Here is a 14,668-nt window from a genome sequence, read left to right on the forward strand (position 1 = left end):
TTCTTAATAACATTTTCTTTTCTCTGATTTATAGCAAGAATACACTATATAATATATACAACATAGAAAATACGTGTAAATTGACTATTTACGTTATCAGTAAGGCTTCCAGTCAAAAGTAGGCTATTAGTTTTTTGGGAAGTCAAAAGTTATACCCAGGTTTTCAACTGCACAAGGTTGGTGCCCCCAACTCTTGTGTTGTTCAAGGGTCAACTATACTGTGATTCAGTGTTCTTAGGTTGTTGGAACAACTTCACCTCAGTACGTTTCCTATAGAAGTACTGTTTTGCCACAATTTTAGGTTAAACTCATTAAGAACGATCAAGTCTGCTGTAAAAGCTAGTGTCTAAAGCCATTCCATATTTGATCACAGTGGTTAAGGGTGGTTGTTCTTATTCAGAAAAATTTCAATTTTGGTCCCGAGCTAAGAAACTTGCAATAGAAAGTGACTGCTAAGTCACTGAATTGTGACTTGGTAGAGCAAGTCAGGATAGCTTCTATTTCTAACAAAAATTCACAAAACTAATAATGGTTAAGTCCCTAGAATAAATGAAGTTCACCACTGACAACACCAGTTTTGTAACACATGATAGATTCAAGTATCTTGTGCAAAGTACCTGCTGATGAGTCACAATTTGTCCAGGCCGCTTTCTGTTCCACATGTATTTTCACTATCAGTTGTAACACATCTCAGCTGATTCCATAGCAAGTTGATCTGAATTAGTGTTTCCTCATCTTCTTTGAGAAGAGCCTCTCCTGTAGTTGTTTCACGCAGACCAGTCACCGAGGCTAAATTTTTAGTCAAACCTGGCATGGATTTCTTGAATAAACAACCGAACAGTATGGGTAACATCTGTTTACCCATCAAGAGCCATGGAAAATCACTCAAAATCATGTGCATTGTTTTTAACTGACTATCCACATTGCTCCAATGTCCTCAACTTTGAGCAACTGTTCTCACTGAAAGACTATTAGTCTTACACAAGTTTGTTTTCTGCACATATTTCTTTGGCTGCTTCAATTAAACATAATTAATTCACAAGTAATAAATGTCTTTCTCTGCCTGGATAACAAGTGAACCACTCAGAAACTTACTTTGGTTGCAGCTTTGTTTTCATTTTTCGTGAAGAAATTGTTAGGATGTTCGATTGTTAGATATCATTAAAAATATCTAATTTTTCTGACCATTGCCTCCTGAGGGATATTGTGATGAGTGCTTAGTGTGGCAGTGCCAGAGCATGCTGTATTCTTCTGGCAGAGCTACAGTGTTATTCTATAATAAACATAATGTTTTGCCACCTAATTTGGTTAAAATAATCCACACTCCACTATATCCTAAAAGCAGGACATTCAAAATTCACTTTTCTCTCTCTTCTTGTTTTTGTTTGATGTGATGACCATGCACTGGCAAAAACATTAAATTTAAGGTTTTTAAATAAAATGCTATAATATGGAGATACGCATAGAGCTGGGAGTGCTGCCATGTTCTAACCACATCACTGATCTGCAGTGTGTCGAGCAGCATGCAAAGGGTAAGACATGAGAGTGCCACATACACTTTCTGTCACAACTACTCAACTCTGCCATCATTGCACAAAAAGTAGCTATAGGCAATGTATTTTTTAAAATGAGTGTTTCTGCATCCCAATGTAACTATGAATACTCAATTTGAAATTCAGAATATCTTCATGTGTCACAAAGTATTTTTTCAAACACTTAAAAATCTGAAAGCCATTCTGAGTCTGTAGGCCATACAAAACAGATAGTGAGCCAAATGTTGACTGTAGAGTATAACTTGCTGACTCTTGATCTAATGTATTGATTGACTGATAGATAAGTAAGTAAGTAAATAAGTAAGTAAGTAAATAAGTAAGTAAGATCCGGAGTGCCTGGGTGCCTCAGTTGGTTAAGTGTCTGCCTTCGGCTCAGGTCATGATCTCAGGGTCCTGGGATCCAGCCCCAAGTCGTGCTCCCTGCTCAGCAGGGAGTCTGCTTCTCCTTCTGCCCCTCCCCTCTGCTTGTGCTCTCTCTCTCTCAAATAAAGAAATAAATTTTTTAAAAAAAGATCCAACTTATTAGTTCTATTTCTCTACATTAATGCCTACCTGTCGGGAATTTATAATTCCTTTCTTATGCTTTCCTTTGGTTTGTTTCCTATTTTTAAAAAATATAGTATGCTTAATTCATTTTCAACATTTCATTTTTCACTGAAATAAGCATTTAGGACTATGAGTTTTCTTCTGAGGACTACTTTAGGGGATTCCATAGATCCTGATATTCAGAGTTTTTATCATTTTCTAGAAATTCTGCAATTTTGGTTTATCTTTCCCCTTTGCCCAAAGTTTGTAATTTTGTAAAAATTTCAAGATATATGGGACACTTGGGTGGCTCAGTAGGTTAAGCGTCTGCCTTCAGCTCAGGTCATAATCCCAGGGTCCTAGTATTGAGCCGTACGTCGGGCCCCCTGCTAAGTGGGGAGCCTGCTTCTCCCTCTGCCTGTTGCTCCCCCTGCTTGTGCCCACTTGCTCTCTCTGGCAAATAAATAAAATCTTTAAAAAAGTAAAATAAAATAAAATTTCAAGATATAGGGGCAATTTCATTTTCTGGCTTTATTTTGCTATTAACACCCATTCTTAATGTATTATTTTTCAGAGAATGAAATCTGTATTATTTATACTTCTGGAATTTATCAAAGTTCATTTTTTATCCACTGATAAGGTCAATTTTAGTGAATATTAGATGGCACTTGTAAAAATGGCATTTTCTACTAATATGTATAGAATTTGATGTGTATTTGCCAGATCTACCTTACTATGTAATATGGGTCTTCTTTACTTCATTTGGTTTTTCTTTTTTTGGGTCCACTTGATTTGTCCTAGGCTGAGAGAAGTGATTTAGTCTCCTAGTATTAAGGCACTTTGCGTATCTCCCCATGTAGCTCTTGTCGTTTTTTGCTTATGAAAGATACTATTACGTTATTAGGTGCAAGTTATTCATAACTATCATAACTTCCTTGAGAATTAGTCTTTAGGATTAGAAAGTGCATTTCTTTGTCTTGCTTATGCTTTTCTGCTTTGAATTGTACCTTGTTTTACTAAGATCATGAGTCCTGCTTTCTTTTTATTTGCATTTGCCTGGTATGCCTTTGCCCATCCCCTTTTTACTTTTAATCTGTTTTGGATGTCTCTTATGTACAGCATGATATAGAATTAGGTTTTGTCTGTGAGCCAATCTGAACACCTTTTTATTTTAATAGGTGAGATAAACCTATTTACATTTCTTCATGTAACTGTATGTACAGACTTAGTTTAGTTCTCTCATTTGCTCTTTCCCAAAAAAGTAATTTTAGCTTTAATACTTAGAAAGGTTTGTATTTTTGATTTAGTGGTTTTCTTTATCCTTACACCTTTATGTAATACCTTTGAATCCTGTTTCTTTGGACAGTATCTGCTTTTCCTTTGTGAGTAACATCAGCTTGTACTTCTTCCTCCAAACCTTCCACTACCCAAGTTTAGGCCATGTTACTATCCTTTACTTTTGTACTCTTAAATACACTTAAAATTCTACTACTGGGTTTGTCAGTTTTAAATTACTACCTTTGATTTGATTCTCATTATATATGGGGCAATCAGGGAGCTAATTTTACATTCTACCTTTTTTCCTTTTTTTGTTGCTGTTGTTAGATGCATTATTTCTTTTTTTTTTTTTTAAAGATTTTATTTATTTATTTATTTATTTGACAGATAGAGAGACAGCCAGTGAAAGAGGGACAAGCAGGGGGAGTGGGAGAGGAAGAAGCAGGCTCCCAGTGGAGGAGCCTAACGCGGGGCTCGATCCCAGGATGCTGGGATCATGCCCTGAGCTGAAGGCAGACGCTTAACGACTGTGCCACCCAGGCGCCCCTAGATGCATTATTTCTACACTGTCAGAGAGTAAAACATTTAGGTATTACTGTCACACTTATTCCACTTTCGTTTTAGTCTTAGTTGATAGTTAAATATATTAAATTCTTAATGCTAGCCCTTTTGCTGACATTTTCCCTAATTACATGGAACTTGGAACTTGCCCCCACACCTGATGAACGGTTTGAATGACACAAAACTTTAGGATCAAAATCAGACCAAACTAGGGGGCTGCCCATCTAGGGCACCAAACCCTCTGTAGGAACACCATCATCTCCTAGGCATAGCACTCGATTTATTTAGATTTTTACTTCAGCACTGGGGGCAAGTCCTACAGCTGCACAAACAGGAAGAGAAAGTAGAGTGAGTCCAGGGCACTGGCTTGATGTCTTTCTACTCTTTTGGTCCTCATGAGCTCCTCTCCTTATCTACTGATTTTCTCCATAGCTGTCCTGTGAAGAATGAGCTCTCAGCCTTGGACTATGCATGGTCTTGTCTGTAGTTCTTGCAATATTACTCCATTTGCCTTCCATCTTTTAGAACTTGGAAGTATATAATTCCCTAATATGGCCCTCCATCCCCATTCTCAATGCCTTTATCCCTTTTTCTACCCTCACAGTTATTTCAATGGCATTTGAGGAGAAGTATGCTCAGTTGCCATTTTGAATCAGAAGTTGGATTTCCTACATTCTAGGTAGGAGCTCACCATTGACTGATGAGAAAGAAGGCATTTCCACTGCAGGAGATGCATAATCTATTACTACATAGTTCCCCAAAATAAATATTTTCCATTATGGATTACTCACTAATTCATGTTAATTTATATTTTTCCGGGGTGCCTCAGTTGGTTGAGTGTCTGCCTTCGGCTCAGGTCGTGATCTCAGGGTCCTGGGATCAAGCCCTGTGTTGGGCTTCCTGCTTAGCCGGGAGTCTGCTTCTCCCTCTCCTCCTTGCTCATGCTCTCTTGCTATCTTGCTCTCTCTCTCAAATAAATAAATAAATAAAACCTACAAAAAAATTTTTTTTTAATTTGTATTTTTCCAAAAATGCAATATTTTATTTTTACCATAGTTACTTGGTTCCGAACAGTCAAGAGTTGACACTATACAGGGGCGCCTGGGTGGCACAGCAGTTGAGCATCTGCCTTCGGCTCAGGGCGTGATCCCAGAGTTCTGGGATCGAGCCCCACATCAGGCTCCTCTGCTGTGAGCCTGCCTCTTTCTCTCCCACTCCCCCTGCTTGTGTTCCCTCTCTCGCTGGCTGTCTCAATCTCTGTCAAATAAATAAATAAAATCTTAAAAAAAAAAAAAGAGTTGACACTATACAAAAAACAGCCTTGGGTTGCCTGGATGGCTCAGCTGGTTAAGCGTCTGCCTTTGGCTCAGGTCTTGATCCCAGGGTCCTGGGACTGAGTCCCACATTGGGCTCCCTGCTCAGTGGGGAGTCTGCTTCTCCCTCTGCCTGCTGCTCCCCCCAGCTTGTGCGCGCTCTATCCCTCTCTTTCTGACAAATAAATAAATAAAATCTTAAAAAAAACCCAACCTTATAATAAACTGTAAAGCACGTATAAATCATTAAGAGTAGAAAGAATATGGGATGAAGGACATGCATTTGTTATGAACTAGAGGAATCACTTCCTCTGAACTCCTATTTCTTTGGCTATAACATGAGCACATTAAGCGAGATTAAAGTTCTTTTACCTTTAACAAGTTATAAATCTACATTTTAAAATTATTTTTGTCAGGTCGGCATTAACTTCAGTAGGAAAAAATAAAACATTTCTTTGGATACAGGTAAAGAAAATAAATAGCATGTTCTTTATTCTCTGTAGATTTATGAAGGTCTTAGTCATTCCAGAAAAAACAGTGATAGTATTCAAGTGCAAAATAAGGCCTCCTTAATTTTGATTATACTCTATTCTAGTTCACTCAATTTCTTTGCTAAGACCACCAAGCTTCCAGAATCCCCAGTCTGTAGAGTTCAACCTAGGCATTTATAGGAGAATGACAGAAAGTAGGAGACCCAGGGATGAGAGATTTGCTGTGCCAAAGGAAAAGCAAAGATCAAACATTTTCAAGAGTCAGTGAAGCAGGTGGGAAAGTTGTTTGGTTTAGCAAGTGGTTAGAGGGCAGTGAGGTAGATATTGTAATTAGTCTGCTGGTCCGGAGTTCCTCTTCTCATAACTCTCCTTATTGTACTACCCCAATGTAGCACGTGTACTTTGGCGGAAGCCAACTCCATCACTGGCTCTAGTAGCCAGGCCAAAGTGAACCATAATCCCACTCAAAAGACCTAGTTTTAAAAGATGGGCATGTAACTTAGTTAGGACCTACGGGACACAGAGAACAGTTTTGGGAGACTATCTGAAAAGCTCCCTCACTCCCCCAGAAACAACCCAAGCTCAGTTTCAACAAGGAGGCAAAGCACATGTACTTCCATGAGTCAGTCTTAAGGTATAAGCTGATACCATCTGGGAGGCAAAATCGAGGGAAGCAAACAAGCAGATCTTTGATGATGCCATGGAGCATGTAGGTCATACCTACTCTAAAACTACCACACTACCGCCAAATTTCTCCTTTATCATCAGTAAGTTTGCCCAGGACTTTTTCCTCTTGCAACCAGAAACATCTGAATATATCAGAGATGCAAAAACTCCTGATTCGCCATACAGAAACTTGAAAATATTCAACGGATGAGGTTATTATGGTTAAATTCATATTCTTAACAGAAGTCATCGTTATGTGCATTTACTCTAAGGCTACTCATGAGCCAAGTTATAAGAGCAGAAATCTTTGATGTACACCCTTAGAAGAAATCATGTTAAAAAACTATAAATGGGTGGGGCGCCTGGGTGGCACTGCGGTTAAGCATCTGCCTTCGGCTCAGGGCGTGATCCCGGCGTTATGGCATCGAGCCCCACATCAGGCTCTTCTGCTATGAGCCTGCTTCTTCCTCCCATTCCCCCTGCTTGTGTTCCCTCTCTCGCTGGCTGTCTCTATCTCTGTCGAATAAATAAATAAAATCTTTAAAAAAAAAACTATAAATGGGAGAATATACATACCAGTTTGATCAGGACAGTCATGGTTCACACTTATTTTCCTGGCATCATTATTACTAGAAGCCCATCATTCTCAAGTGTCCCAATGTATACATTTACCCGGGCTGTAAAGCATGTTTTTTGGATTTGTACAGTATTCTCTTCAGAAAAATAACAGTAATCCCAGGAAATGGCTGGAGACCTTTAAAAGGTAAAACAATTCCATCTTTAAGACCTGTGATTGGTTTAGGAAAAGAGTGGTACTAGGAAAAATGTCTGTGCCTATGAAGAATTAATGATTACTTTTGCAGTGTCATTTTTTATTATAATTACATTACTGTAATTTCCTTCTACTGAACTGGTGCTATGGGGATGAATACTCGGGTCACAGGGACCCTCATCTGTAATAAGAACAAGGTAATTCTCACAAAGACATAATAGGGGGCAAGATTTGAAAGCACTGTGGCAGGTTCTTAAATACATAGATATTTCTTCTATTATCTGCCACTATGTCTAAAATACCTCTGTACTCCAAACTCATTTATTTAGGTTCTAATTTATTTAGTCCTCTTATTAAACTGGACTCCTATCACACTACGCATTAATAATATCTTACCAGAAGGGAACTGGCGTTGGCATTTGGAAGCAAAGCCCCCAGGACAGGAGCAAGATGGAGTCAAGAGAGGAAAAGCGGTCCCTGGTGCTCAACAAGAGGCTGAAAACTCAGGCTCTGCTTAGGGCATCCATGGCCCGGCTTACTGAAGCAACACCTGTCATTTGCACCTTTGTGTTCCCCACAGATAATTCCACCTTAGAGGTCATGAAAGCTTGGAAAAAACCATAGCTAATGCTTATTATTGCTTTAGTACTATTTTCAAAGACATGCCTGTGTTCCTTTGGCTTTATGATGCTGTGATTTTCATCCACACATACACACTGATTAGATAAATAAGGTTCAGGGGTAAAAGGCAACCAGGTAACCTTTTCCCACAAGACGTCCAGCACTTTCAGCGTCTTTCTGCACAGATGAGGTAGGGCTGGGGTTGCAATGTCATGCCTAATCTGGGCTTCAGATCTGGAACCAGCCCGTGCGGGAAATGCAAGTGAAACTGCTGGAGCAATGCTGTGAAAAACAGGAACATCTCCATCCGAGCCAGCTGCTCTCCGAGGCAATGTCTTTTCCCTAAACAGAAAAGAATAGACATAATTTTTAAAATCCATAGTATTAATCAAAATTTACATCTACTACATGGGTACCATTCAGGAAATCTGGTATTTAAAGAAATTTAGAGGAAGTCATGTTTATTAAAAAGAATAACAATTGGCACTTCAGCTCCCAGAGTCCATTTCTTTACCTTCTCTTGTCAGATCATGGACTTCTGTAAGCATATTAATGCCCTTCCACACTTCCCTTGCACACTGCCACACAGCCCAACATATGCCATGAAAGATCAAATCTCAGGCATGCCATTTTGTTCTATAGATCCAGGAGAAGTGCACTTCATTTCGGATGATTAAATGTGAACCTTTCCCCAATGAAAGGAAGAGTTTCCAGTCTGTCTTCCATGGGTGTTGTGGTCTGTGTACTTTTTCACAGCAGAAGCAGTATTTTTAGAGATGAGGTACAATAAACAAGGAGGCGAGAGAGCTACATTTCAGTTGCACTTCAAATTATGATGTCATTCTTTCCCCTGGGTCTCAGTTTCTCAAGCTACCTATTACTGACTTCTAGCTCTACAAGTTTTGCTTACAAGCCAAAATCCACAAGCAAAAAAGTTTCAGAAGAAGCCAGAGCTTCTCAACAATTTCTTTCTAGTTACTAAATTAAGTGTTGAGTAGAAACAGGTGTTAATGACCTCTAATTACACCAATCTCTCCTGTAGGAATCACTGCTGTGTTTTCAGAGTTGGAATCTTTAATTCTACAACAGAATGCTTCAGATTAAGATGTCAAACATAAGCATTGATCATGACCCTCTGTCCTAAAGCTGTGCCCCTGTGAAAGTTCTTACCTAGGGAAAAAGGAACCAAAGCCTCCTTCTTGGCAAAATATCCACTGTTGTCCAGAAATCGCTCAGGAGAGAATATTTCTGGGTTTCTCCAGTACTTTTCATCAAAGTGTACGGAATAAAGGTTGGTAATTACTGTTGTGCCTTTAGGAATGGAATAACCACGTACGACTGCGTCTTCAGAGGTTGCGTGGAAAATCCCTAATGGCACGATATTACAGAACCTTAAAACTTCGTGCAGAACTGCCTCCGTATAAGGCATTTTGCTTTTGTCATCCCAACAAGGCTTCCCAATGGGACCCATAATTAAATCGATCTCTTTCTGAACTTGTCCTGTCAGAGAAAAAGTGTTCAAGTCATTATGCAATTCTTATAATTATATCCAAAGTTATTTCCCTTTGGATAATCTACAATGTAATAAGTCAACCAGGTATGGGTACAACCGGATTCAGATTTTTCATTATCTGGGAGTTCTATTTGAAAATATGGCATATATTGTGTGCCACCAGAAACCAATGTTCTGAGTACGTTTGTTGTGAAAAACACACTAAAAGTCATAGAAGTAAAAATTAAACAAACCTACAATTGGAGTGACATCACTTTCAGCAAGGGAAAGAGTGAAACATAAAACCTGAATTAAAAAAATAAACAAATAAAAACCAGGGTTCAGGTCCCAGTTCTGCCACTTCCAGGGGCTGAGCTTAGGCAAGTCAGCCATTTAGCCTTTCCCCTCATTTATAAAACAGGCATAATAACGCCTATCTCTGAGGTTTTTACATGACTTGGGAGAACAGATGTGAAACTCTATAACTATGAAAATAATTTTCTTCTTGGCTAGCACAGCAGAAATTCCTAAAATGCTTTGTACATAGCCAAAGACTCTAAAACGTGTGAGCTCTAAATGTAGGGACAGCCTTGAGGTCAAGAGGGTCCTCACCTTGAATGTTGGGATAAAGGGCCATGAAAAGAATTGCCCACCGTAGCACATTGGTTGTAGTTTCGGTTCCCGCAATGATGAGTTCACCCACGGAAAAAATGAGGTTTTCTTTGGAGAAAGTACATGATGGGTCATTTTTACCTTGATCCATCTCATCTAAATAAGCATCGACAAAATGCTGAGGTGACTGAGGCTTTCTGTTGATGGAAGCTTTTTCAATAAGCCTGGAGAGAAAATCATAGACCACAGCTGCATTTCTAAATAGCTGTTGATGTTTTCCAAAAGGTAAGATGCCAATCCATGGAAAGGCATTATACAGGAAGACCGAGGCACTGGCAGCCAGTTCCACATTTTCACTAAATAACTCAATCATGTGCTGAAAATCAGTGTCTTCATAAGTGAATCGTTCTCCAAAAATGATCAGATTGGTTATGTTTGAAACAGCATTTGTTATTAACTGTTTAAAGTCAAAAGGTCTACCTTTGTATGTTTCAATAACATCAGTAAAAAATTTGGTTTCTTCTAAGATTTTAGATTCAAAAGACTTTTGGCCATATCCAAAATAGCGAAAGCTATTTACAGCTAATTTTCTGTGATCAATCCATCCTCTGCCATATCTGGAATTGAGTAACCCTGAAAAAAAAATAAAGTATTAAAAAAACTTTATCATTCCTACATTCTTGTATCAAACACCTGAAAATGCTATAGAGTAAAAAAGGATGGTTAGTCATTCTTCTCCAAACTATCTTTCTCTAATAAGACTAAAACTAGACCTGTGGTTAAGCCCTGTTCTCTGTTAATCATTAGCCACAGAATATTGTCAACAGATAAAGCTTGTCTCCTTTTTATCTGGGGATAGGCAGAAAAGACCTGTAATTCTCCCACCACAAGAAACTGGACAGTCCTATGTAATTCATCCTGGGTGAACTAGACACGGTGACTTTATTATCTAACTATTACTATAAGCCTCCTCGACAAAAGACAAACCACTGCATGTTCTATGGGCACATTTTATCTTGGACTAAGAAAACAACTGAAAACGATCCTTGTAGGATTAGAAATTTTGTTTCTGTTTCTAGATTTTAGAACACAGATTTTCTCCTGTTAAAGGCATATGTTACCTGACAAGGTAACTCTGGAAGAGGCTAAGGAAGCCTGAATGAGGTGTCAGTGTCGTGGAAATATTCAAGCCAAAAGGAGGATAATATGGATTGAGTGTTTGTGTCCCCACAAAATTCTTATGTTGAAGCCTAACCCCCAAAGTGATGGTATTAGGAGGTGGGGCCTTTTGGGAGGTAATTAGGTCATGAGGTGGAGCTTCATGAGCTAGACTGGTGCCCTTATGAGAAACACAAGAAGAGATGACTGTTCTCAGCTATGTGAGGATACAGAGAGAAGACATCTGTCTCCAAGTTGGAAAGTAGGTTCCTTCTAGACACCAGATCTCCTGGCACCTTGATCTTGGATTTCCCAAACTCCAGATCTGTGAGAATAAATGATTGTTGTGTAAGGCACTAAGTCTATGGTATTTTTACTAAAGCAGCCCAAATGAAGACAGAGGGCAAACATGAAACTCAAACTTCTAATGTTGAAATTGCTGCTTTAAAGTTTCAGAGTCTCCACAGTATACCCCACTCTTATGATGTGGCTACTATAGAATATATTCCCTTTAAATTATCAAGATGCACCCCTATGTTTATTGTAGAATTATTTATAATAGCCGACATATGGAAGCAACCCAAGGGTCCACTGATAGATGAATGGGTAAAGAAAATGTGGTATGTATATATACAATGGACTATAACTCAGCCCTAAAACAGAATGAAATCTTGCCATTTGCAATAGCATGCATGGATCTAGAGAATATAATTCTAAGTGAATAGGTCAGTCAGAGAAAGACAAATACCATATGATTTCACGCATATGTAGAATTTGAGACAAAACAAAGAAAAAAGAGACAAACAATAAAACAGGTTCTAAAATAGAGAGAACTGGTGGTTACCAGAGGGGAGGTGGGTGGGGAGAAGAGTGAAACAGGTGAAGGGGATTAAGAGTATGCTTATCATGATGAGCACTAATATATGGAATGTTTAATCATTACATTGTATACCTGAAACTAATATGACTATAGTTAATTATACTTGAATTAAAAAAGTGATTTGCAAAAAATTTTTTTTAATTACCTATCAAGAGAAAAACAGAGGCGCCTGGGTGGCTCAGGAGGTTGAGCACCCAATTCTTGATTTCAGCTCAGGTCACAACCTCAGGGTCATGAGATAGAGCCCCGCCATCAGGCTCTGAGTTCAGCGTGGAGTCTGCTTAAGACTCTCCCTCCCTCTCCCTCTGCCTCTCCCCACCATGCTCTCTCTCAATCAATCAATCTTTAAAAAAAAAAAAAAAAGACAGGAAAACAACATCTTTAGCACATTTATGTAACATGTACTTTACTCAAAATTTCATTCATAGTTGGTACATACACATACCTTTGATGAAAAATATCACATTCTCTTGTGTACATGAGGTACCTATAAAATTTTCATCTCAGCAACCTTTGTGCAGCGGTTTTTGAATTTGGAGCTTATGATAAAGCTAACCATACAAGAAGGGGTCTTTAGCGCTATGCAGCCATCTTATGTTCCCACAGTCCATTGTCCTTCCTAAACTCCCAGATGACCATTCAACAAATAGTCATTCAACATGTATTTACGGAGCACAATGTGTCACAGATATAGAGGCAACGATGCCTACTCTTCTTACACACTAGTGAGAAAAGGCAAACAAATAAATTATACAGCAAGGAAGGGGACACAGGATAGTCAGGGAAAACCTCAGTGAGAAAGTGGCATAAGTACAGATATAGGACATGAGGGAGTGAGTCAAGCAGATATCCAGGGAAAGATCCTTGCTATAGAGGGAACAGCTAGTGCAAAGCCCTAGAGCAAGGTATGCATATGGGATCCATGTACAAGAGGGTACAGAGGAGCTGTGTGATAACTCTATGCTGGCCAAGCATGGGCTGAGCCCACCTACAGGACAACTTCTACCCAAAGAGTGGGCTAATGGTGGCTCTGAATTCTCATTACCAAGTTCCGTGCATATGTATTTACAGTAACACATAATTTTCTACTTCTTTCTCTCACTGCTTTATGCAAATATCAAGTCAAACTACAGCTTTGAAAAATATATATAGTATATACTTTATCCCAAACGTTACTCTGATAACATCATCTTTCATTTTCACAATTTTTTTTAAAGATCTTCTATTATAATTGTAGTATAATTTCTTCTTTGGCCTAATTATTATTAAGAAGAGTATTTAAGAGGCTGGAAACTGGTGTTTTATTTATTTTATTGCTTCCAAGTATCATTATACTCTGGCCTGAGAATTTGTCCTTTAAAGCTGGTGTTTTCTTTGTATTAGTTGATTTGCTTTGTGATTTAGTATACGGTTAATTTTTATCTTCTTTTCAATGTCTTCATTTTTAGTCTATGTAAGCCAAATTTTGTTACATTTTTCTTGGAAATTGAGTGTGAAGCTCTCATGAGAGAGTTCTGGACACCATCACTGTAAAACTCTTACACTATTAAGTATTCAAGTTACTGCATCTGACTTCCACATTCTAGTTTAGCCTTTCTGCTCACCAATTCTTTTAACTTTCAGCCTTTCTCCCTTATTGAATATCAAATCACCCAAGGCTGATCAACACTAAACCAAACAGAAGCTAGTCCTTTACACAAATCGCACAATTCTTCGTTTACATGTCATACTGGTTAGTAGTTAAGAAAGGCTGCTTCATATTCTATTCTGATGGTAAAAATGTCACCAAGTACTCAAGAGTGGCTTTAAAAATCACTTCTGATTTCAAGTGTGCATGCATATGTATGTATACCTAACTTGCTTCACAAAACCTGCAGGTATTATGAAATGCTAATTCTTTAAAACATTATTTACAATATTTATTAGACAGGATTACAACAGTAGAATGAGCATGTACTGGTCTAAAATACGGGTGTAATGCAGCCTGAAAGGTCTTCAAACATTAAGTTCTGTAACCTAAATTAAATAATTAATCCTTTCCTGCTAATCAGTACAACAGAACCTACACTCTATATACTAAAGTTACATAAAATAAGGAGTGTAACTTAGAATAGTAAATCACTAAATAGGTGAAAATAAACATACCTCCCATTTTTGTCATCCTCATGAATAAAGGAAGGCATGGTCTGTCTGCAAAAATCTCACTTTGATGAACAAGGCATTCCTTTACTACATCATAGCCATTTAAAACCACAGCTGATATACCTCCAAGATCTAAACTGAAGATCTTTGAAAAGAAAAGAAAAACAATATTTAAATGACAAAATGGAGAAATATAACTATGGAATCCACATGTGCTAAACCCAGTTCTCCCAGTATTTGTGTTACTTCCCAGAAAATGGAAGGATTTATTATTCAACTGACAATGTTTTGAGTGCCTTCTCTCTACAAGGCATAGCAAACACTATAATTTCATCACCCAGTCAGTACTTGAAGACATAATCTTATAAATGGTATAAGGAAGAGAGTACCGGGCTCATGAAGCCTGGGTTCTGGTTTAAGCTTTGTCACTAAACAAATACAGGACTCTGGGCAGAACCCTTAACCTTTTTGGGCTTCAGGATTGCTACAAAAAATATACATGATTCAGATGCTCTTTTAAGATTCATTCCAAGTCAGTGCATTGAGATCCAGGAATCCCTTTTTATTTCCAAGATAAATCAGGAAGCAGCACCATCTATATATT

General features: G+C 38.3%; 1 protein-coding gene across 1 annotated transcript; it reads right to left on the reverse strand.

Annotated features, from left to right (window-relative positions):
• Positions 1-397: 397 nt before the first annotated feature.
• On the reverse strand, positions 398-14,089 carry LOC100483022 (vitamin D 25-hydroxylase). Its single transcript, XM_034645968.1, has 5 exons — positions 14,068-14,089; positions 9,885-10,517; positions 8,951-9,280; positions 6,964-8,122; positions 398-820 (listed from the first exon to the last, which is right to left on the reverse strand). Exons 1-4 carry the CDS (start codon positions 14,087-14,089, stop codon positions 7,947-7,949), a joined length of 1,161 nt encoding a protein of 386 aa, XP_034501859.1. The 3' UTR covers positions 398-820; positions 6,964-7,946.
• Positions 14,090-14,668: the final 579 nt, after the last annotated feature.

This window comes from Ailuropoda melanoleuca, chromosome 16 (genome assembly GCF_002007445.2).
Source record: "Ailuropoda melanoleuca isolate Jingjing chromosome 16, ASM200744v2, whole genome shotgun sequence".
Taxonomy (NCBI): domain Eukaryota; kingdom Metazoa; phylum Chordata; class Mammalia; order Carnivora; family Ursidae; genus Ailuropoda; species Ailuropoda melanoleuca.